Here is a 21,913-nt window from a genome sequence, read left to right on the forward strand (position 1 = left end):
ACATGGAAACTTACCCAGTTTGGGTAGTTCTATGAAACTCCTGTGTCTACCGCCTGGTGTGTTACAGTGAAGACACTTAAAAAAACCCTATATTGTGTGAAAAGTCAGTGAAAGTAAGACCTGAGGAATGAGTTGATGTGAGCCGAGTTGATGTGAGTTGATGTGAAGTATCTAAAATTTTGATAGATACTTCAAAACTGCTTAATCAAAGGCTTCATCATTTTATATTTCTATCAGCATGAAAGTGTCCATTTTCTAGCATTCTAACCAGTAATGGATGTTATCAATGTTTTTAACTTTTTGAATCTAATGGATTAAAAATGATATATTTTAAATTTACATTTCCCAGTTACTTGTGAGAGTGAGTACTTTTTTCTCATTTTTATTTCAATTTGTATTTCTGCTTTGAATTTCCTGTTCACAGCAGGGCTGTGATTTTTCCATTTCATATGTGTCTTTATATTTCAGTGGAGGTTAGTAAAGGTTGCTTCAGGAGCTGCTATCCAATGCTATTTTAAATGACAGCTTTAAAAGTTGGATTTTGAAAGTGATAGGGGCAAGGTTGAGTGATATCATTATATAATGTCAGTTCTGTCGATTTCCCTGGGCAAGTTTTTTATCCTCTTTAAACCTCAGCCTCCTCATTTATAAAGTGGGGATAATAATAGTACCTACTATTTGTCATGAGGGTTAAATGTTTTTGTGAGGATTAATTAATATAAAGTGCCTAGGATAATGGCTGGCACAAAAATTCGACTGTCATCATTTGTTATGTAATGTTGTCACTGTTGTTACTTATTACCACTTTTATTATCAACATTTTGTTAAAGTCAGAGGTGTCTTTGGGGAAAATGGCACTGAATGAGCAAATTAGCAATACTAGGTACAATTTCAGGTCTCTGTTTTACCCAGTACAGTGGTTGTGGATTTACTCCCTTTCCCCAGAGTTGGCTTTTTCATTCCCAGAATTTATGCATTTATACTTCCTTCATGGTCTTAAAGATGTGGTCAAAAAAGAAACAAAGAGAAAACCATAGTAAGTGGAGTATGTTCCTGGGGGCGGAAGGAAGCCGCTCTTCTGGACCTTGAAATCACACCTGCACAGCATGTCGTGAAACCTGTCACATGATGAAAGCTGGATTTCAGAGGCACCTTCCTTATTATACAAACTTCTGCTACAAAGACAGAAAGAATAAAGGGAAGCAAACCTACTCGCTTAGCTTGTCGTCAACAAAGGCTTAGGGGATTTTCTGAGGCACAGATGTGTGTAGTTATGGTTAGATAGACTGACTCAATGGAATTTAAATGCGCAACTGGGAAGAAAAGACTTTTTTGAAATATGAATTTCTTCTTTAAAAAATCTTCAACAGAAGATGAGAATGATGGGGTCCCTCTTATTCCTAAAAGGAGCCTCTGCATTCCAGTTTCTGATTGAATGTAGATACCTTGGTTTGCTTCCATATAGGAACAGTCTCTGAGGAAACTGTCATAGACAGTGAGGTTTGGGGGCACCAGGAGGCCCACTGTGCTGATAGCCTTGCTCTTAACTTTCAGAGTTCAAGGTCTTTGCCTTTAGGTTTTAAGGGTTGGCCGTCTACTTTGTCTTCCAAGTCCTACCTGGAGGAGCAACCATTAAACTACTATGAATCACTAACACCCTAATTGGCATTTATTGTATCTCTTTTATTTAAAGAAGGTGGGTAAAATTGAGGCATGGAAGAAATTAGAAGTTGGGGATTAGGAGAAATAAGGGAATTCCTTTGAAATGTATGCCTAACTTGAAGAGGGCAGGCCTGGATGAGATGACAGAATTGATTGAAGTAATGGAGATGAAGACAAGAGTGAATACAGAGGCAGGTGTCTGTGCCCCCCCCCCCACGTCCAAGAATTGATCATACGTTGACAGTTTCTTCTATGTCCCTCCTCTCTCCTTCTCCCTCCTACCTCCTCTTCTTAAGATTTTGACCGTTTAACTTATCCTCTAAGTTGAAGAGGAGCCCATGGATTAAAAGTGAAGGATTTTCTCTCCACTTGAATGTGCATCAGCACGCATTACCTTCTCACTCATTTACTCAGGGAAACAGTTGGTCAACAAAATTTGGAGGGGGTTCTGGAAAATACCAAAAGTAAAACTAGGAATATTTCATAAAATCCACTTTTATTTCTAGCCTATAGATGTAGATTTTAGATAGTTTGACTACAAAATAGGCAATTGGTTACCATTAACCAGGATGGGAAACATGAAGAGAAAAGCAGATTGCAAAATGGAAAAATTTAGTTTTTGAAATCTTGAGTTTGAGGTGCCTGTGGGTCATTCAGGTAGAACTGTTTTATAGCCAACTGAAAATATGGCGCTGGGGCTCCAGAAAGAGGCTTAGGCTGAAGATACAGATTTGGAGTCATTACTTTAAAAAGCTTCAAATATTATTTATAGAAAACTACTTTAGTAATAGTTCATCTTTCAATGAGGTTAAACACAATTGCTTTTTAAAAAATCTATTACATTGTAAAACTTTTTTCTAAATTTTGGTTTTATAACATTGTTTTAACTTTTCAGTGATTCTCTACTGTCAAATTTCGGCTTGTACTTAATTATTTCTCTTGTATCTTTTTGATTTGATAGTCTGATTCAAATGCATTTGTATAATATATTTTAGAGCAAAGAATAACTAAGTAGGATCCAACAAAGAGAAGAGAGAAGACTAATTAAAATAACCCTCAGTTAGTGTGACCTTTTTGTATTCTATATTAAAGAGCATCTATTTCTAATTAAAACATGAATTTATTATTTGAAAATCTTTCCTGAACCATGTTCATAATATAAAATATAAAACTTTAAAATATCAAGATAATTAATTGCAAATATGTTATGACTTGCTAATAAACATTAAGACTAACTGCAGTAGCAGAATTTAGTGAAACAAATGATTAGAATTGACAGTCACAATGTAAACAGGATGTTAATTAATATGACTCCCATTTTTTCCACTTTGTCTTGCTAAACAAGTTTAAGAGTGATACGCTCCATGTGAACTGAATTTCATAATACCCATTTAACAGATCTTCTTAATGCACCAAAGTTTGACAAAAATCAGAATCCAATTTACTCCATCTAATCTAGAAATATTTATACTATTTTAGAGATGGAATTTCGAATTCCTGTTTCCATCATCTTTGCATCTAAGTAGCAGTCATTCTCCCACAACCCTTTATAGTCTACCTTTGTTTTTGCCTGTCAGATATAATACTGCTATTTTAAATTTCTGAACCGCTTACTCTTCTTGCAAGTAGGGGACATCTCTTACACCTCATTAAATCATCTATTTGTTTATCCACCAAAATGCTCATCATATTTCTTTGTACATTTGTAAATGTCTTATCCGAATGGAACTTTTTGTTAGACTATCTCCAAATATCAGACACAGTATGAAATATCTCTTCATTTTACACTCTGTCTAGTCATTCCATGCACTTCCAAACATGCTATAGAAGACAGACAATGTGTTAAAGACAAGCTTAACAGTTCTAAGCAATTCTGTTTCTGTTCTCACATTTTTTCCCCCACTTAAGAAGCCTGAGGAGAGTTGATGTTGTCCAGCTAACATCTAATGGGCCCTATTGCCTATGTGTGAGCAGTAGTATTTTAAAGTAGTCACCTTACAGATCACAGTGTTCAACATACCAAATGAAAAAAAACTTCTGAGATTAGAAAGTTCAAATGATGAAGAAAGATTGCTTAGATTTGTTGCTACTTAGCAATCAGGTGAAACTGAGCAAAAAATGTCATCTCTTGAATTTCTCTGGGTATAAAATATACTTAAGTTTAAAAAAATGATTGGTGTCAGACTAGATGATATTTGAGTTTACCTCAGTGTAACTAAGATTGATTTTTGAAAAAGTAAGCAAAGTGTTTTGTCTCATTAATATCAAATTTTAAAGTACTTAATACTTTATGTTTTAATTATTATCATTCCATTCCATTTTCATGAGGGGGAATTTGTTTTTTCAGTGATCTACTTTTTATTTGAAAATATATCCATTACTCTCAATAGCTTTTTTTTTTTTTTTTTTTTTGTGGTACGCGTGCCTCGCACTGTTGTGGCCTCTCCCATTGCGGAGCGCAGGCTCCAGATGCGCAGGCTCAGCGGCCATGGCTCACAGGCCCAGCAGCTCCGCGGCATGTGGGATCTTCCCAGACCGGGGCACGAACCCACGTCCCCTGCATCGGCAGGCAGGCTCTCAACCACTGCGCCACCAGGGAAGCCCTCTCAATAGGTTTTAATCAATAATAGAATAAGCAAATGACATATTCTGTTTCAATAATTTCATGCCACTTTACTTAAGTAACCCTTCTCAAGGCAAGATTCTTTTTGTAATATCTTAGTCTGTACCATTCACTTCGGTGTGCTTTTTTGACACTTAAGAGAATTCATCTCCATGAATAGAGTATGAATTACTCTATTTATTAGTATTGAAAAAAAAGGGAATAGGAGGTTGCAAATAGATTATAGAGAAGTAGCAGCTATTTTTGTAAAGAAGTTGTGGGAAAAATGAGGACAAATCAGGACATAATCGTCTGCATTTTGGGAATGCATTCCAGTGGCATCTTGCTGGGGAAGCTGAGTGTGGGAATGACAAAGTCTAATAGGAAGTGCTTTGGCATTTAAGTTGCTTTGGTCATAAGCACAGACAGGTGACCCTGGCTGAGTAAAGGTGATCCAAAATGTTCCTTCTCATGCATTCTAGTTATTCTGCATCTCTGCAACAGCAGTGAGAGTCAACCACTTTGAGTTATAAAATCAGGCACTGAACTCCTAAAAGATGAGACACTTCTAGGTGTCCACATCATCTGAAACAAAGCAAAGGGGGAACAAGGCAAGCATCTCACGAAATCCTGCAAAGCAACCAGGAGACGTTTCTGCCCAGCAATGCATGGTGAACCATAACCAACAATGAATGACTGGTTGTTTTTTATTTCACATATATAAAATATCATTGACTTTTTTCTTAGTGTGCTGTACTGTTTTAAAGAATATGAAACTATGTATACGTTACTCTGAATTTTATTTTTGGATAAACTTATTTTTCTAAAAGGTCTTAAACAACACCATTGCAAATTACCATGTCATACAAAAATGAGCTTTCTTATGAAGTCTTAGAGATTTAAAAGAATTCCTAATTAAGGCCATGTGACAATTTGTTTCAGTGTTTTACATAAAACTGTCAGGAATTTTAAATCGACTAGCAACCTTTTTTTTATTATTAATTAATTAATTATTTTATTTTATTTATTTTTGGCTGAGTTGGGTCTTCATTGCCCGCGCGGGCTTTCTCTAGTTACGGCTTGCGGAGGCTGCTCTTTGTTGCAGTGCGCGGGCTTCTCATTGCGGTGGCTTCTCTTGTTGCAGAGTACGGGCTTTAGGCGCGCGGGCTTCAGTAGTTGTGGTGCACGGGCTTTGTTGCTCCGCGGCATGTGGGATTTTCCCGGACCAGGGCTTGAACCCGTGTCCCCTGCATTGGCAGGCGGATTCTTAACCACTACGCCACCAGGGAAGCCCTAAATTGACTAGCAACTTTAAAAACTAATATCTGAACCAAATTCCTTAGTTGTAGTTTATTTTTAAATTAATAATGCTACATATTTTTTTATTGTAGTATTACATTCATTTCTGTTCCTTTGGGTAAGAAGGTGACTGAGGGACAGATTGGATGTACAGAGGAAATCGCCCTGACTTGGGACCAGCAGCGGTGGATGATGGGACCTTGTTCTGTTACTCGTTGGCTGAGTGAGCTTAGATATGTTGACACCACCTCATCTTTCTGCCCATGAAAGATTGTCCACGTCCATTGACTGAGAGCCTGCTCTGTGCCGGGCAGCATGATTACTAATCTTTACAGCAGCACTTCCTGGTGGGCATTATTACACCCATTTTATAAATGAAGAAAGTGAAGCTCAGAAGGTCAGGCACCTTGCCCAGGGTCACACTGCTAGTGAGCCGCCAATGCTGAGATTCTGAACTGTCTGCATATAAAGCCCATGTGTTCATTCCACGAATTTATAATCCTCTGAGTTATTTATACTTCACTTTGGGAATCTCTATCCTGACCATATTCTGCTTTTTTATACCTTTTTTACTGCTGAGAATTCTTCTGAAAACCTGTTATTGATTTTTAACTAACCACATTTTGAGCAATTGTTCCTTGACACATTTTTCTAAATCTGATTGGTTTCTCAGTGTGTCATCACAGATCATCTCTAGACAAACTGATTTCATGTAGTCTGTCAAACTGGATGAGTCTATTCTCATCCCTTTATATAATTGTAAATAAAATTATTGAAAATAGTATCCTCTTACCTCTCAATGTCAGGATTCTTTTCAGGACATCTTGCCTCCAATATATTGTTGTGTAATTATTTCATCAGGTGGTTGTCGGGTTTCATTTGTAATCTCTCTGTCCATGGTTTTCTCTACAGAAATAGAAGAATTAAAAGAAAAAGTGCAGCTCATGAGAATGTTCTGCCAGAACGGCACATTCTTTTAGTAAATGCTGTAGAGTTACAGAGTCCTGGTTTGTCATCCAAACCTATGCTAGTTCACTCTTTTCAGAATCTGATTCTCTTGCTTTCGTATATATTCATCGTACATGCTGAGAGCCAGCTGTATAAAAATGTCTTCAGGCTCAGAGGTTCCTTTTGTAATAGAAAGAAACTTTAATTGCTGCAAGGCTGAAGATACCAGCTGTGTTCAAAAATAGCTATACTGTTTTAGCAAAATATACATTAATTTCCCCAATGGTGGAAAATGTTTAAAAAATATAAATGAAGTAGTTAGTCCCTATAGGATCAAGGAAATAATGACAAACTATTTTAATTATGTTTAGAAGTTCAGACTTTAGCGTTCTTATCATCTTATTACTTCCAGTAAGTTAGCTTCCTTTAGGTGCTTCCATCCTAGGCAAATCCTAGGCAAATTCTGTGACAAGCTGTGCTTCATCTTATGCCTCTGTACTTTACATCTGGAGATTATGGAATTTAGATGCTGACTTTGACATAACTTTATAAAATTGGTGTAGTAAGATTAGCCCTTCTCTTTTGTCTACAGGTTTGATATCTGGCTGCTGTAATTACCTCGTAAGTCAGTTCTGAAAGTTTAAGAACCGGGGAAAGCGGGATGGAGTGGAGTGAGGTAGAATCTGCTCTCCTCTTGAGTAGAATCTGCTCTCGTCTTTTGTAAACTCTGGAATGATATTTATTAGGCTGTATGAGTCTAAGCCAGAGAATTAGGGTCAGTAGCTCCCCCAGGTTTATATTCACCTATAAGTGTCATACATACATTGATGATTTTATGCATGTTGTCAGTACTGAATAAAATTTATTAAGTAGATATTAGTTAGGAAGGGCTTTGTTTAGAATTCTTTGCATATTGTGATACCTAATGGTGGAATTTTCTAATAGTTGAGTTGACACATCTTAGATGATTTTTCTTTAATTTTATTTATTTAATTATTAAAATGTATGTTACACAGCAGTATATGACTACATCTCCAAAGAAAGTAAAGTATTTCCAGATAAGTTGATCTATCCTCAAATCTACTTCTCCAGGAAATAAAATACATTGTTATCAGTTTGGTATATATCCTCCAGACCTGGATTTGATATTTTATATATATATATATATATATGTGTGTGTGTGTGTGTGTGTGTATATATACACACATACATACAGACACACACACACACAGAAAACATATGGTGTTGCTTTGTGTGTATGTGTTTTATATAAATAGTACCATACTTTGTATTGTTGATCATTTTTCAAGAAAGTTTTTCAAGGGTTTGCCAGTTTGCAGCTCTGGTTAAAAAGAGTTCCATACCACCATTTCTATCTCAGGCAAAACTGTGAAGGAGATGAAATTTTTTTCTTGGTCTCTATTATTTTGTGCATTATCTTTTCGTCCATTTTTATTTTTCAATCCCTCCTCTCTCCTTTCTCATCCTATCACTTAGACCTTAAGGAAAGGATTCCTATCCTTCACTTTGAACGTAAGTCAGTGTATTACTTACAACACGTATATTAATTGTTAGCACCAAGTACAAAATAGAACGCTTTGTTCCAGTTAAAAGAACTTCCAGTACCAATAAGACAATGTGGAAATGTTTTAGAGAGCATGAGATTTCTTCTTTGTCCCTGAAGTCCCACCTATTAGGTACCTGCTCATTCTGTGAGGCCATGAGCCAACTCAGCCCAAGCATATTTTGAAAGAAAATGCACAAATTTTGAACAGGGCTTACATTTGGTTATGGAACCATTTGTCAGAGCTCCAGTTTATAATTTGAAATCATGGGGCTCCTCTATTCAACCAGGAGGAAGGCAGTGAGGTATTAAGAGTTCAGCATGTCCAAATGAAAAGGAGACAGATTATTTGCTCTGAGAATATGTAACAGCATGTACCACTACAACTGTTTTTATGTGGTAGTGATGGTTGTAACATAGCTAAGAGCCCAGTGGCCCAAAACAAAGAACTTCTGTGTTCCCTACCACCAGGCTTTTGCTCCTCTGGGGTCATTTTGGACCCCAAACTTTAAAAAATTGTTCACAGCTACTTACATATACCTCTGTGGTTTTCAGATTCATGATCCTGCTGCTGTTTTCTACCTTAAGGAATGCATACCTACTTATTACATATCAGGCAAGATGCCAACCATTTTTATATACTTTATATTTTATCAAAGATGTCAGGTTTAGTAAGGCAAAGATGAGGATACCCATTTTACAGGTGAGGCCATTGAAGTTCAAGGTCACCTAACTAAAGTGGTTGTTTCATAATTCAAACTGAGATGACGTTAACTGCAAAGTCTGTCTTTTCCATTAAGCCTTGCAGCTTCTTTTTATATCCCTTGTTTTCAAACAATATTGCATAGACTTTTTTTTATAAGCAGTCTTGCATTATATTTTGGACTCACTCTAAATTAGTGTCATTTTGGAGAAAGTTTAAAAACTAAACTATGGAGTATTCATAATTAGGTATGAATGTAATTTGCCATGTTGGAAATTCTGCCAGCCAAAACCCATTTAAAGTCTTGCTGATAGAAGTTTTCTTTTCACTAAGAGCATCTGCTAGCTAAAATAATGACCAAAAGGGAGAAGCCACTCGAATAATCAAGTCTGTTCACTGACTAAACTTGTTTCTCTGTTCCCAAATTCTTAGATTAATGAAGACCCTGAGTTGTTTTGAGGCATTACACAAAGTATTCCTCTGTGTCCTCCCAGTGTTTTCAAGAGGAATTAGAATTTTCCCTGGCTGTCCAGTTATCTGACACTTTTTTTGTTTTTAATGTAATGGACTTGTGGTTTAGCATTTCACTGCCTTTTTGTGGTTGCAAAATTAATTGAACTACTTAAAAGTATTTCCCTGTTAAGATATCATATTTACATCAGGTGTAATTTTTGTATACATTTTACGTTGCATTGAGTGAAAACACAGGTGTTCTAGAACGACCTGTTTTTGTGTTTGTATTCTTAACCGATATGTTTACTCTATATTGATATTTGAACTCATCAAAGCAAAATTTATTATTCTAAATAAAATTGATAGTTTGGTCTTTCATTTCTTGTCACAGCTCTAAGCATTTTGCTTTGGGAAGAGAATACTATTTTGAGTCTAACAAAATATCTTAAGATTATTGAATATATTTATGCTTAGCAAACTTTAAATAATCAGGAAACTTATTTGAAAATCAACTTATTATTTTGAATTTTGAGTTAATAATTTAGGCATTTCATAAAGTGAGATACCTCTGTTTTTAAATGTGATTTATGTTATTTAAATAGTGAAGCTCTGTTACTGAGTTTTGGGAACGATGTTTTGACATGGTACGAGATGTACCACTGATTTGCTAAAACCTTGTACGTATTTTTGTTTTATCCACTGAAACCATTGCTCAGGTATTTGTGAAATGGCTTAGGGATAGCATTCAGAAATGCATTTGTGGAAGTCTCACCTCACACTAGTCAGAATGGCCATCATCAGAAAGTCTACAAGGAACAAATGCTGGAGAGGGTATGGAGAAAAGGGAATCTTCCTACACTGTTGGTGGGAATATAAATTGATGCAGCCACTACGGAAAACAGTATTGAGGTTCCTTAAACTAAAAATAGAGCTACCACATGATCCAGCAATCCCACTTCTGGACATGTATCCAGAAAAGAAACTAGTTCAAAAAGATATATGTACCCCAATGTTTATAGGAGCGCTATTTACAATAGCCAAGACATGGAAACAACCCAAGTGCCCATCAACAGACAATTGGTTTAAGAAGATGTAGTATATATACAATGGAATATTACTCGACCATAAAAAAGATTGAAATGTTGCCATTTGCAGCAACATGGATGGACCTAGAGGATATCATACTAAGTGGCATAAGTCATAGAAAGACAAATATATGATATTACTTATATGTGGAATCTAAAAAATAATACAAATGAATCTATATACAAAACAAACTCACAGATAGAAAACAAACTTATGGTTACCAAAGGGTGAAAGGGAGGAGGGGGAGAGATAAATTAGGAGTATGGAGTTAACAGGTACATACTACTATACATAAAATAGATAAGCAGCAAGGATTTACTGTGTGACACAGGGAACTATAGTTACTATCTTGTAATAACCTGTAATGGAAAATCTGAAAATATATGTAACTGAATCACTTTGCTGTACACCTGAAACTAACAATATTGTAAATCACCTATACTTCAATTAAAAAATCAAATTAAAAGAATATCCTTTTTGAAAAAAAAAGAAATGCATTTGTGGCTGATGTTTCAGCAATACAGGCAAGACTTTCTGTGTCTGTGAATTTCTTAGATTGGAAGGATCTTCTAAATAGTGTTCTCAGTTCAGTGATTCAAATTTTAGACAACAAAATTCTGAGAAGCCACTGGCAATATCATTAAGTCTACCACCACCTTTATAGTCAGTCTTATTGCATGTTTCAGTTAAGTCCACCGGTCTGAAATATAAGCCAATTTCTGGTTATTTCCCCCCACCAAAGAATGTTGTTCTGCTTGAGGCATTGTCACAAGAGCTTAAATTCTTCCATGCCTAGAAATGTCAATTTACATTGACATTTTTATATTTGTTGTTGTTTTTAGAGCATCAGGGCATCGGGCCTTATCCTGTTGGAAACAATCCTTTTTGGGTCTCTGCTTCTCTACTTTCCGGTAAGTAACATATTTTTATAATTGCATGTTTAAAATAGCCATTCTATTTTGCTATATACGTATACTATATTATATATACTACGTACTATATGTATATATGCTTATATATATTTCTATATCTGTATGCAAGTTTGTATACCTATATCTATATTGTATAAAATGTAGATGTAGATATATGGTAGATATATAAACAAGGGCTTTACAGATATTTAAATCCTGGCTCTTACCTATTGGGTGACCTTAGACAAGCTGATTAGCATTTCTAAACTAACCTTGGTTTCCTCTTGTAAAATGGAGCTAATTATTCTTTTCTTCCCAAATTTGTGAGAAGTGTTAACTGCTTAAGTGAGCTCACATATGAAAGGCATGCTTGGTATGTACATATAAACACTGGTTTCCTTCTTCTTCCCCCTCTACCTGAATCAGAACCATGAGACACACCAAGTAGTTAATGCTGAAAATTTCCAAATGGTCACATAGACAAATAAGCAGAATAAATGTGTGTGTGGTACTAGTGGTGTGGAGAATCATAACAGACCTTCCTGTCGCACTAGTTACATATCTGTAACCAGAAGATAAGTACTGATTCTACTAATTCAGTTCAACCACTTGTATTCAGCAGTTCTTGTGTGTTAAGCACTTTGCTAATCTGGGAGTACTCTGTAAGTGAGAGAAACTTGCTTTCTCTTCTCAAGAAGGTTACAGCTTAGAAGAGGAGATGAGGAAGTACAGGTAGTTATAATATAATGTGACAAAAGTTAGGAAGAGTAGAAGAGCAGGATGCTGTGGAGGCACTTAGGAGAGACGCCTAACCAAGTCTGGGGAATAAAATATCACTTGACCAAGATCTGAAAGATGAATAGATGTTAGAGAAGGAAAAGGTAGGCCTTCCAGGGCACCACATTCTTTTTGGTTTTCCCCTTACCTCACTAACTGCTCCATTTCAGCCTTCTTTGCTGATTCTTAATCTTCTTTCCCACTTTTTACTACTTGAGTGTCTCAGGACTAGTCCTTGTAGCTTTGCTTAGTCTACATTCTCCCTTGGGATCTCGTCTAGCCTCAGAAGCTTTAAATGTTGTTGAATTGACAATGAGTCCTTACTTTATATCTCCAGCCTAGACTTCTCCCCCAAGCTCCAAACTCATTTTCAACTGCTTACCTGACAACTCCATTGGAAGGTCCAGTAGAATTCCCTGTCATGTTCCTAACTGAGATACTGACCTCCCAAAGTCAGCCCGTCTCTCTGTCTCCATTGACGGCGACTGCAGCCTTCTGGTTACTCAGGCCCCACACCTGGGAGTCATCCTTAACAACTCTCTTTCTCTCACATCCATCAGAAAACCTTCAAAACATAGCAAAGATCCAGCCACTCCCCACCAGTTCACTGTTACTGCCCTAGCCTAAACCACAGTCACTGTCTTCTGAGTTATTGCTGCATTCTCTTCCTCCATGCTTACCCCCTACGATCTATCTTCAAAATATCAACCGGTTTGAATGCCAAAGTTAGACCATGGCATTCCTCTCCTCAAAACTCTGAAAACGTTTCTCATTTTACTTACGGTAAAAGCCAGAATCCTTAGGATGGCCTTCAAGGCCCGACATGATTTGGATCCTGCGCCTGCATTACTTCATTTTCTGATCATCTTTCCTGACTCACTGTTTACAAGCGTTCTTAATCTACCCAGGTTTTCTACTTCTTGAATTACATTTTATATTTCTCCTTAAGATAGAAATGTATTTAGGTATAATCATTTTTATTTTTCCATACAATTATCCATATTACTTAAGTTTTCTAATTTACTAGCATAGAGTTATACACAGTAATTAATAATAGAAGCAGTATAATAATACAAAGACTGTTTATCATGCCTGGTACTGTTCCTGTATAAATGGCATGTTGTACATTGTAACATTTAATCTTCCTGGTTGAACTACCAGGCAGGTATTTAACCAAAGTCATAGAATCACCCAGTTACAACGTGAAAGCCTGAAATGACTTCAGTATTCTGAGTAATAATCTTAATCATCTGAATATCTTCTCTTGCTCTGCCATCATCTTTTTCGTGAACCTCTGCTATTTTAAAATATATTTTCTACCCAGTAGCCAGAGGGGTATTTTAAAATATCAAATATAACCTCTCACCACTTCTATACCTTCTCAGTGTTCTTAGAATAAAGATCAAAACCCTGACATGGTTTATGTTATGTAAGTGTGGTCCTTACCGCACCCTTTCCCCCCAGCCTCATCCAATACTACTTTTCTCTTCACTTTCTGCATCTACCTACCCTGACCTTCTTTCAGTTTTTAAATGAAACAGGATCTCTCTGATGGTAGGTATAATAATGGCTCCCCAGAGATGTCCACAGTCCTAATTCCTGGAACCTGTGAATACGTTCCCTTATATGGAAAAGGGAACTTGGCAGATGTGATTAAATTAAGGACTTCAAAATAAGGAGATTATTCTGGATTATCTGAATGGTCCAAGTTTCCTAAGCGAAAAAGAGAAACAGAAAAGAGAGAGTCAAAGAGATAGCATCATGAAAAATATTGGACTGGCTACTGCTGGCTTTGAAGATGGAGGAAGGGGCCACAAGCCAAGGAATGCAGGTGCCTCTAGGAGCTGGAAATGGCGAGGGAACAGACTCTCCCCTTGATTTTAGTTCCATAAGACCCATCTTGGACTTCTTACTTCCAGAACTGTAAGATAATAAATCTGTGCTATTTTAAGCCACTAAATTTGTGCTATATTACAGCAGCAACAGGAAACTAATGTGCCTCTTCTCATAGGACCTTTTTGCATGCTTTGCTTCAGTTTTGAAGAATCCTCCTCTCTTCTTTCCCCCCATTCCCATCTCACCAATTCTTCTGCCTGTTAACAACTAGTCATCCTTTAGATTTCTACTTAAATATCACTTTTTCAGGAAAGCTTTCCTTGACCGCAAACTAAGTCAAATTCCTTGTAATAACTTCTCATGGACTCCCTTTCTTAACCACACCTATCTCTAAGTATGCATTCAAAAGTGCAATTATTTGGTTAGTGTCACTCTCCCACACAGACTCTAGTTCAGGGAGAGCAATGGCCTGTTTCTGTGTGGCTCACTATTGTACCTGCAGCACTTAGCCTAGTACCTGTCACCATAGTTGAAGCACAGTAAATATGCAGTGAATGAATGAATGAGGTTATATTTGGATGCATTTAGAACTGTATCCTAAACTAGTGGCTATTGTCCTATTGAAATAGCCTCCAAAGAATCTGCTGGATTGTGGAAGACCAAGAATGATAGTCCTATTCATACTACTTTATTTAGTGCGTACAGCTAGGCATTAGAACACTTTTTAATGTTATTTTTAGGTGTTAGCAAATTTGGGTTTATTTTTTACTTATTCAAATCAAGTGGCCATAATAAGGAGCATGGCCTAAAAGCTATAGAATTTTAAAGCCTCATAAACAGAAGAAGTATTCTAGAAAAGAAGGACGTTTGAAAGAATAGTAAATGTTAGGCTGCTAAATGTTCAAAGCAGTTATTAGAGACCCTTTCATTGACTGGGATCCAGTCTTGAAAGTCACCTAATAGACCTATACTTGTGATGATATCAAGTACAAAGAAAAAGAGGAGAGAGAAATGGAAATTTAGAAAGAATAAAAGACAACACTTCTGCTTGACAATTCTATTGTGCCTGGGAGGAAAAAAACAGAAAAGAAGACTTACCAAAGCAATTCTGTCCAACAGGAACATAAGGATGCCTCATCATGTTGACTTCATGTTTAACTAGCTGCCTAGTTCATCTTTCATAACAGAAATTCTTTCTGCAACTGCTTGAAATATTAATGGGTAGCTCTCAACTTCATGCCGCATACCTTGGTTTTTAAATAAGTTAGTGTTCATGCTCTGATGGCAGAAAGGGCCAAATTATTTAATGAAGATTTGGATGTAGCATAAGATACAGGAGGAGAAAAGACATTAAAATATATTATTGATTGAGTATGGAAAGGGAAGTAATTTTATTTTAGGTGAGAAAATGGAAGATGATGTCTCAGAAATTGATAATAAAATCTTTGGCTACATAGGGAATGTTTATGCACATGGGTGTATGTGCATAGAGCATTCTTGACAAGAAGAATAACTTGGTCATTAGACCAGAGCTCATTGGCTTCCTTGGGTGTTGCAGAGTGAAGTTTATGACTTTGGGCTAGAGTTTTTGCTATAAGGAGGACCTCTATAATAAATGATAAAGGTGATTAAGTAAACCTAATATAGCCAAATGATCTAATTATTTGATGGTGTAAATGTGACCTATATTTATCTGTTAAATATTAATATCTTACTTTCTCTGTTCCTTGTGTGGCCTGTACCGGAATTGCTTATAAAATTTTTACTTGGGGTTGCAGTTGTTTTAAACAGTGTTCTTGAGCAAAGTAGAGTTGTTTCTCGGGCTGGGTAACTCCATGGAAGGACGCTTTGAGGAGATTCACTGTTCTACTGAGTTGTTATGCAGTGAGCCTTTTCTTCTTTTTATGCCGCATGTTGTTGTACAGATTTGCAAGAATTAAGGTTATTTTTGCCTTTTCTAAGCAATCTTAGACTACAGACGATTTCATAACAATGCTTATATTGGAAAGTCCAAATTAGAGATTATCATCATTGTCTAGATAAGGACAAACCGAAATCTGACTAAATTTAGCATTGTTATAATTGGGTAGCAGAGAGCTGAAGCTTTTAAAACATTTTCTTACAGATTCTCAAAAGAGACTCATGATTTGAAGTCCACACATTTGTGAACAAACGATTAGTCCTCATAATCACCTAAAACAACTTTCATACAATTTATAAAAGAAAGAAAAAAAGAGCTTTAAAAAAATCAACTAAAGTATATTTTTCTTGCTAAATCACATAAAACGACATATTATGGATTAATAAAACATATTAAGTAATATGGAATCTAGACGTTTATTTCTAGCTTGACCAAACCACTGGTTTCAGCTAATAAAGTAAATTTTTTCCCTTTAATCTTCGTTCTCTATTTGATTGATGGATGTGCCCTTCTATACAGCACACCAGTACATGTATAAATATGGTACTTATTTTCATGTTGTTCCCCCCGCCCCAGCCCACCCCAAGTCTTATAAAAAAAAGAGCTGCAAAATATTAGTACTGGAAGGGACATCAGACATAACTTAGTCTTGATTCAACCTCTGTTTTGCAAATGAAGGAAGAGAGGCTGCGAGAAATTTCAGCTCCTCCAACTTTCCTCAGCGAGGTGATGAGAAAGGCAGGACTAGATTCTAGTCTGTGGTTTCCTGGTCCAGCACTCTCTTCACCCTAGGACAGTACTTCTGATGGAGGGGATGGATGTGAGATGCAGATGGCATTAAACTGCGTCATCAGGGAGGCTCGTGTTCTACCCCTTCATCAGTCACCTTTCCTCATTAGGCCTCCAAGGAAATAAAAGGCACAGAGGATAAAACAGGGAACCAATTTGAAATAGCTTTAGGTTTGGCACTAAGGAGTTTGATGTAAAACTTCTGTGAGCTCAGATGGACCGTGCTGTTGAGCTATGTGAAGTTTCTGATATTCAATTGTTTTACCTACAAAAATAGAAATTTTGTCTTTCAAACTTAATAAACAATCCCATTAGACCATGTCAGGTTAGTTTCAGTGCCACAGAACCTCACTCAGTTAAGAGACTGCTTTCTCTATGGTCCCCCCAAAGCCTAAAACTAAAACTTGGACTCTTTTCCTCCAGTGTAGAGCATGTGCAGCCTCCAGAAGCAGAGAAAAAACCGGGAGCAGGTTGCTTCCATGCGTAGAGCTTAAAGGGCAGGAAATAAAGGAGAGAGAGTTGAAAGTGGGGAGGGAGGGTGAGAATCAGACCCTGAGAATATAGTTGAAGCAGCCAAGTTTTTAATCCGTTTGTCTTATTTTTTATTTTGATGCTCAAATTAACCCAGAATTGGCCAGTGAGAGTCCCTTCAAGCTGGCTCCTGCCTTCTTTGGATATGATTTTGCCATTCTTTGAGCACTTCCCTCCTTTCTATTTCAACAGAAAGTACTCTCCCTACCCCAGCCCTGGAATCAGCCTTTTCTCCAAGGAGCTCTGGTGCTTTTTAGGGGGAAATGGTAGCAATTCAGTTCTGAGACAGATTCACTTCCATTGTGACAAACGTAGGGCAGAAAGTTCCCAGTTTTACAACTAGGCCAACGTTACAACTAGGCCAGTGTTTCTGGACCCTCAGTTACCTAGGAGATTTTGTAAGGAGATTTCTCCTCAACTCTAAGATTCTATCCTTAAGACTTAAGATTCTATCCTTTAAACTGATCTAGACTACATCTTACTCAGTGCCATTTAGATCCATTTGGCTTGGTACCAGAGCCAAAGGGAAAAAGGAAATCGGAAGGAAAGTTACGACTCATGAGCACAGCAACACTGTCAGAGAAAACAATAGCATGGGGATGGCTGTTTCATGCCGAGATAGCTCAAAGCCTGTGGGGATAGAAGACTCTTAATCCACAAACAGCTAGAGGATTTCAGGAATATTGGCTAAAATATTGAAATCAAAAGATGTCAGAGAACTAGACCGCCTCTTCAGGGGAGTTGGAAGCATGTGGTGCCAAGTCACTTTGTTCTCTTCTCTAGTGTAGTTTAGAGGAATAGAAGGAATGGCTGTAAATGCCCTGGGGTTCTGTGCAGTTCCACTTCTCCCCTCCTTCCTGTGCTCCTCTCCCCTACCAGCCTCCAGACAGAAGTCTGATTTGATGGGTAGGGGCAGTGGTTGCCTACAGGCAAAGGCACGGAGGCTATCCAGTGTGAGTATTCTAGCGCATTTGGTGAAGAGTCTTGGGTCAGCGATGTGTCAGGAAGTAACTAATAATCTTCTTTTAGCTGAAAGACTTTTAATAAACCGAGCCTTAAAGAGTTGAGAATTGGACCCTTAGTTTGTCAGTGAAAAACAGCAGTTTTCATCTTTACTAAAATAAGTACCAATTCGACTATATGCCTCTTAAAAATACTTTGTTGTTTTTGTGAAATATAATAATTTGTTATTTACAAACTAGGACAAAATGGAAAAATACAAGGAAAAGATCAACAAAAAGTTGTTATTATCCAGAAATAATCATTGTATACATTTGATCATTTTAGACATCTGTATATGCACATATATAAATTGAAATAGAAAATGGATGGATGGTGGAAATTGAGACACAGATAAGATTACTCTGAGGTTTTTTTAACAAAAATTTTAATTGTAATCTTTATTATTTTAATTTAAAAAACTGAGGTGAAACAAGTTACTACTGATGTTTAGATAAATGAATCTTCACAACAAGGATTATTAATTCTAAAAGATCTTTCTAAAGTTAAATTGGGTTAATTTTTTTTTTCTTAGCTGTGTGTTTCAACTTTAGATAGTATCACTTGAATTCAGCTGACAGGCAAGAAATTGAACTCAGTTTCTTTCGCCCCATCCTCCCACTCTCCCACTCTTTGAGTTTTGTTAGTTAATAATTTTGAATTGTTAATGTTTATAGTATGCAATTTTGAAACTATAATTCACATAGTTGTTCAACCTTAGGTCTATATTTAATGTCTTCTGCTAATCTTTGTAACCTGACTTCTTCAATCCTCAGTTCTTTATTTTGATTTGTCCCTTGGTTTTCATGCAGGAGTATTGAGTTCTGTAGTTCTTGAGTTCTTACATGCTTGAGAATCTCCACCTATTGTCCTTAAACATGAAGAATAAATTCCCTGGTTATAAAAAATTCAAGACACTTCCTATTGCTCAGAATTTTGTCTTTTGTCTGACTATTTCCAGATCTTGAAATAGCCTGATTTCTCCCTCCAATGGATGACTTGATATTTCTGCCTTGATGCCAATAAGTCATTCTTTAGTCTTGCAATTAAATGATCAAACTAGGAGTTACCTTGAAATTTATCATCCTGTTATTTTTTTTTCTTGGATCATGATATTTCTTTTCAATATATAGATGTAAGGCCACTCTAATTCTTGGAATGGTTTTAAATTATATTTTTAATTTTTTGTTTCTTCTTCAGGAACTTGAATTATGTATACATTGGATTTTCTTTTCCTTCTGTATCTGTGTTTCTAGTCATTAGTGTATCTTTGTCCTTTTCTATTTTGTTTTGTGTGTTTCCCTCAAGATTCCATGATCTTCACACTATTCTCAATTGTGTTTGTTCTGCTTGATTTGATTCCAGTATTCCTTTAACCTCTCTTAAGTTTTTAATTTAATTTAATTTTCATATTTCCCCCTTCCCCGGCATTTTTTGGACTGATTTTATCTCTTTCTGTTTTTCTTTTCTCTTCTTTGATCTCTATTCTCTTTTTCTTTGAGCTTCTTTATCAGAGGAAATGTTTCCTGTAATTTTTTTGAGGCTATGAGAATTATTTATTTGAACTTTCATCAGTTTTCTTGGGTAACGTCACTTCTGTTATCCATTCTTCATCTGCCTTTTCCATCCAGTATTTAAACAGAGTCTGTGCTGTTTCCTTTCTGATTTTTATTTCTTTTTCATTGGGATAATTCTTTTTTATTGTGGTAAAATATACATAAACTTACCATTTTAATAATTTTTAAATGTACATTTCAGTAACATTAAGTTCATTCACAGTGTTGTACAATCATCACTATCTATTTCTATAACTTTTTCATCATCCCAAATTAAAACTGTATCCATTAAATAATAACTTCTCATTCCTCCTTCACCCCCAGCCCTTGGTAAACTCTTTTCTACTTTCTGTCTCTATGAATTTGCCTATTCTTGGTGCTTCACGTGAGTAGCATCATAACACTATTTGTCTTTTTGCGCCTGGCTTATTTCCCTAAGCATAATGTGTTCAGGGTTCATCCAGGTTATGGCATGTGTCATAATTTCATTTCTTTTTATAGCTGAATAATATTCCACTGTATATATATACCACATTTTGTTTACCATTTGTCAGTTGGTGGACATTTGGGTTGTTTTCGCTGTTTTGCCATTACACCTAAGCTGCTATGAATATTGGTGTACAAGTATCTGAGTCCCTACTTTCAGTTTTTTGGGTATAGGAGCAAAATTGCTGGATCCTGTGCTCATTTTCTGTTTACTTTTGAGGAACTGCCAAACCATTTTCCAAAGTGGCTATAGCAATTTACATTCCCACCAGCAATGCACGAATGTTCCAGTTTCTCCACATCACACTTTTTATTTTCTCTTGTTTATTTATTTATTTATTTATTTTTGCGGTACACAGGCCTCTCACTGCTGTGGCCTCTCCCGTTGCGGAGCACAGGCTCCGGACGCGCAGGCTCAGCGGCCATGGCTCACGGGCCCAGCCGCTCCGCGGCATGTGGGATCCTCCCGGACTGGGGCACGAACCCGCGTCCCCTGCATCGGCAGGCGGACTCTCAACCACTGCACCACCAGGGAAACTCTCTCTTGTTTATTTTTAATAGTCATTTTAATGGATATGAAGTGGTAGCTCATTGCGGTTTTGATTTGCTGCTTTTCATTTTTGAATGAAGCAGTTTTTTTCCAGCTGTTTTATAAAGAACTAGGTGGAGAGCAGCAGGAGGAATAGGTTGAGTGAAGCCGCCTCTTCATTTTGAGATCACACAAAGCCCCGTGGTTAGTCTGTATCATAATTTGGGGCTGCACCTTCTTCTTTCACCCCACTTTGGCTCTGGCTCTTTTCCGTGGCTAGTGTGCTGCTTAGGTCCATCAGCGAGGATGGCTTGTCTCCAAATCTGTCTCCAATCTGGGATGATGCTGTGTTTCTACAGGAAAATTCCCCAGTTCTCCTTTGGCCCCCTATGCCCTAAGATTCATTCTCCAATGAACAGATTGCTTCCTGACTGAGCTCTGGATTAGGAATGTAACAGCTCTACGTGTATTTCTTCATTTTGGTACAACTTTAACTCTTGGGGCTTCTCTTTTCTCCCTTAGGGATTCTCATCTATCCTCATAGCTTAATATACTCTCCACATGCCAAAACCAAATAAATTTATATCTCCAGCCTAAATCTCTTTCCTGAATTCCAGACGTGTACGTGCACCTACCTATTCAACATCTCTACTTGGATGTCTGGTAGACATCACAGACTTAATACATCCAACACTTAATTCCTCATTTCATCACCACCACCAGACCTGTTCTACCAGCATAATGCCCCTTCCAGTTGGTAGCAGCTCCGTCCTTCCAGTTGCTCAAGACAGAAACCTTGGGTTTATCCTTGACTTCCCTTTATCTCTTGCATCCTGTATCAAGTTTATCATGAAATAATCCTGTTGGTTCTATCCTAAAAGCATATCCAGACCCAGCCATTTCATACTGCTTCCACTGTTAGCACCCTGGTCTGAGGCACCATCGTTGAGCATTAAATTATTGCAATGACCTTTCTAAACTAGCCTCCCAGCTCTCCACTCTTGTCCTCCTGTAGTCTGTTCTCAACACAGCAGCCAGAAATTTCTTTTTAAACCTAAGTCAGCTACTCCTTCTCAAAACCCCGCAATGGCTCCCTGTTTCATTCAGCATGAAACTTAAAAACTTAAAAGCCTATGTAATCTGCTCACCTATCTCTTCCTCTTACTCTGGAAGCAGAGTAAGCGCTGGGCTCTTCCTTGTTCTCAGACAGGCCAGGCACACTCCCACCTTACTGACCTACACCAGCTACTCCCTTTGCCTG

The 21,913-nt window shown here is 37.1% G+C and overlaps 1 protein-coding gene across 1 annotated transcript in view; it reads left to right on the forward strand.

Moving 5' to 3' along the window:
- The window catches only part of GPR158 (G protein-coupled receptor 158), a gene marked incomplete at both ends in the record, with an annotated part of 321,322 nt that overhangs the window by 209,687 nt on the left and 89,722 nt on the right, over positions 1-21,913 (forward strand). The window contains one exon of the mRNA XM_082648327.1: positions 11,160-11,228. Coding sequence (XP_082504453.1) covers positions 11,160-11,228 — 69 coding nt within the window. The remainder of the gene's footprint in view (positions 1-11,159; positions 11,229-21,913) is intronic.

This window comes from Grampus griseus, assembly GCF_964374135.1.
Source record: "Grampus griseus genome assembly, chromosome: 2".
NCBI classification, from domain to species: domain Eukaryota; kingdom Metazoa; phylum Chordata; class Mammalia; order Artiodactyla; family Delphinidae; genus Grampus; species Grampus griseus.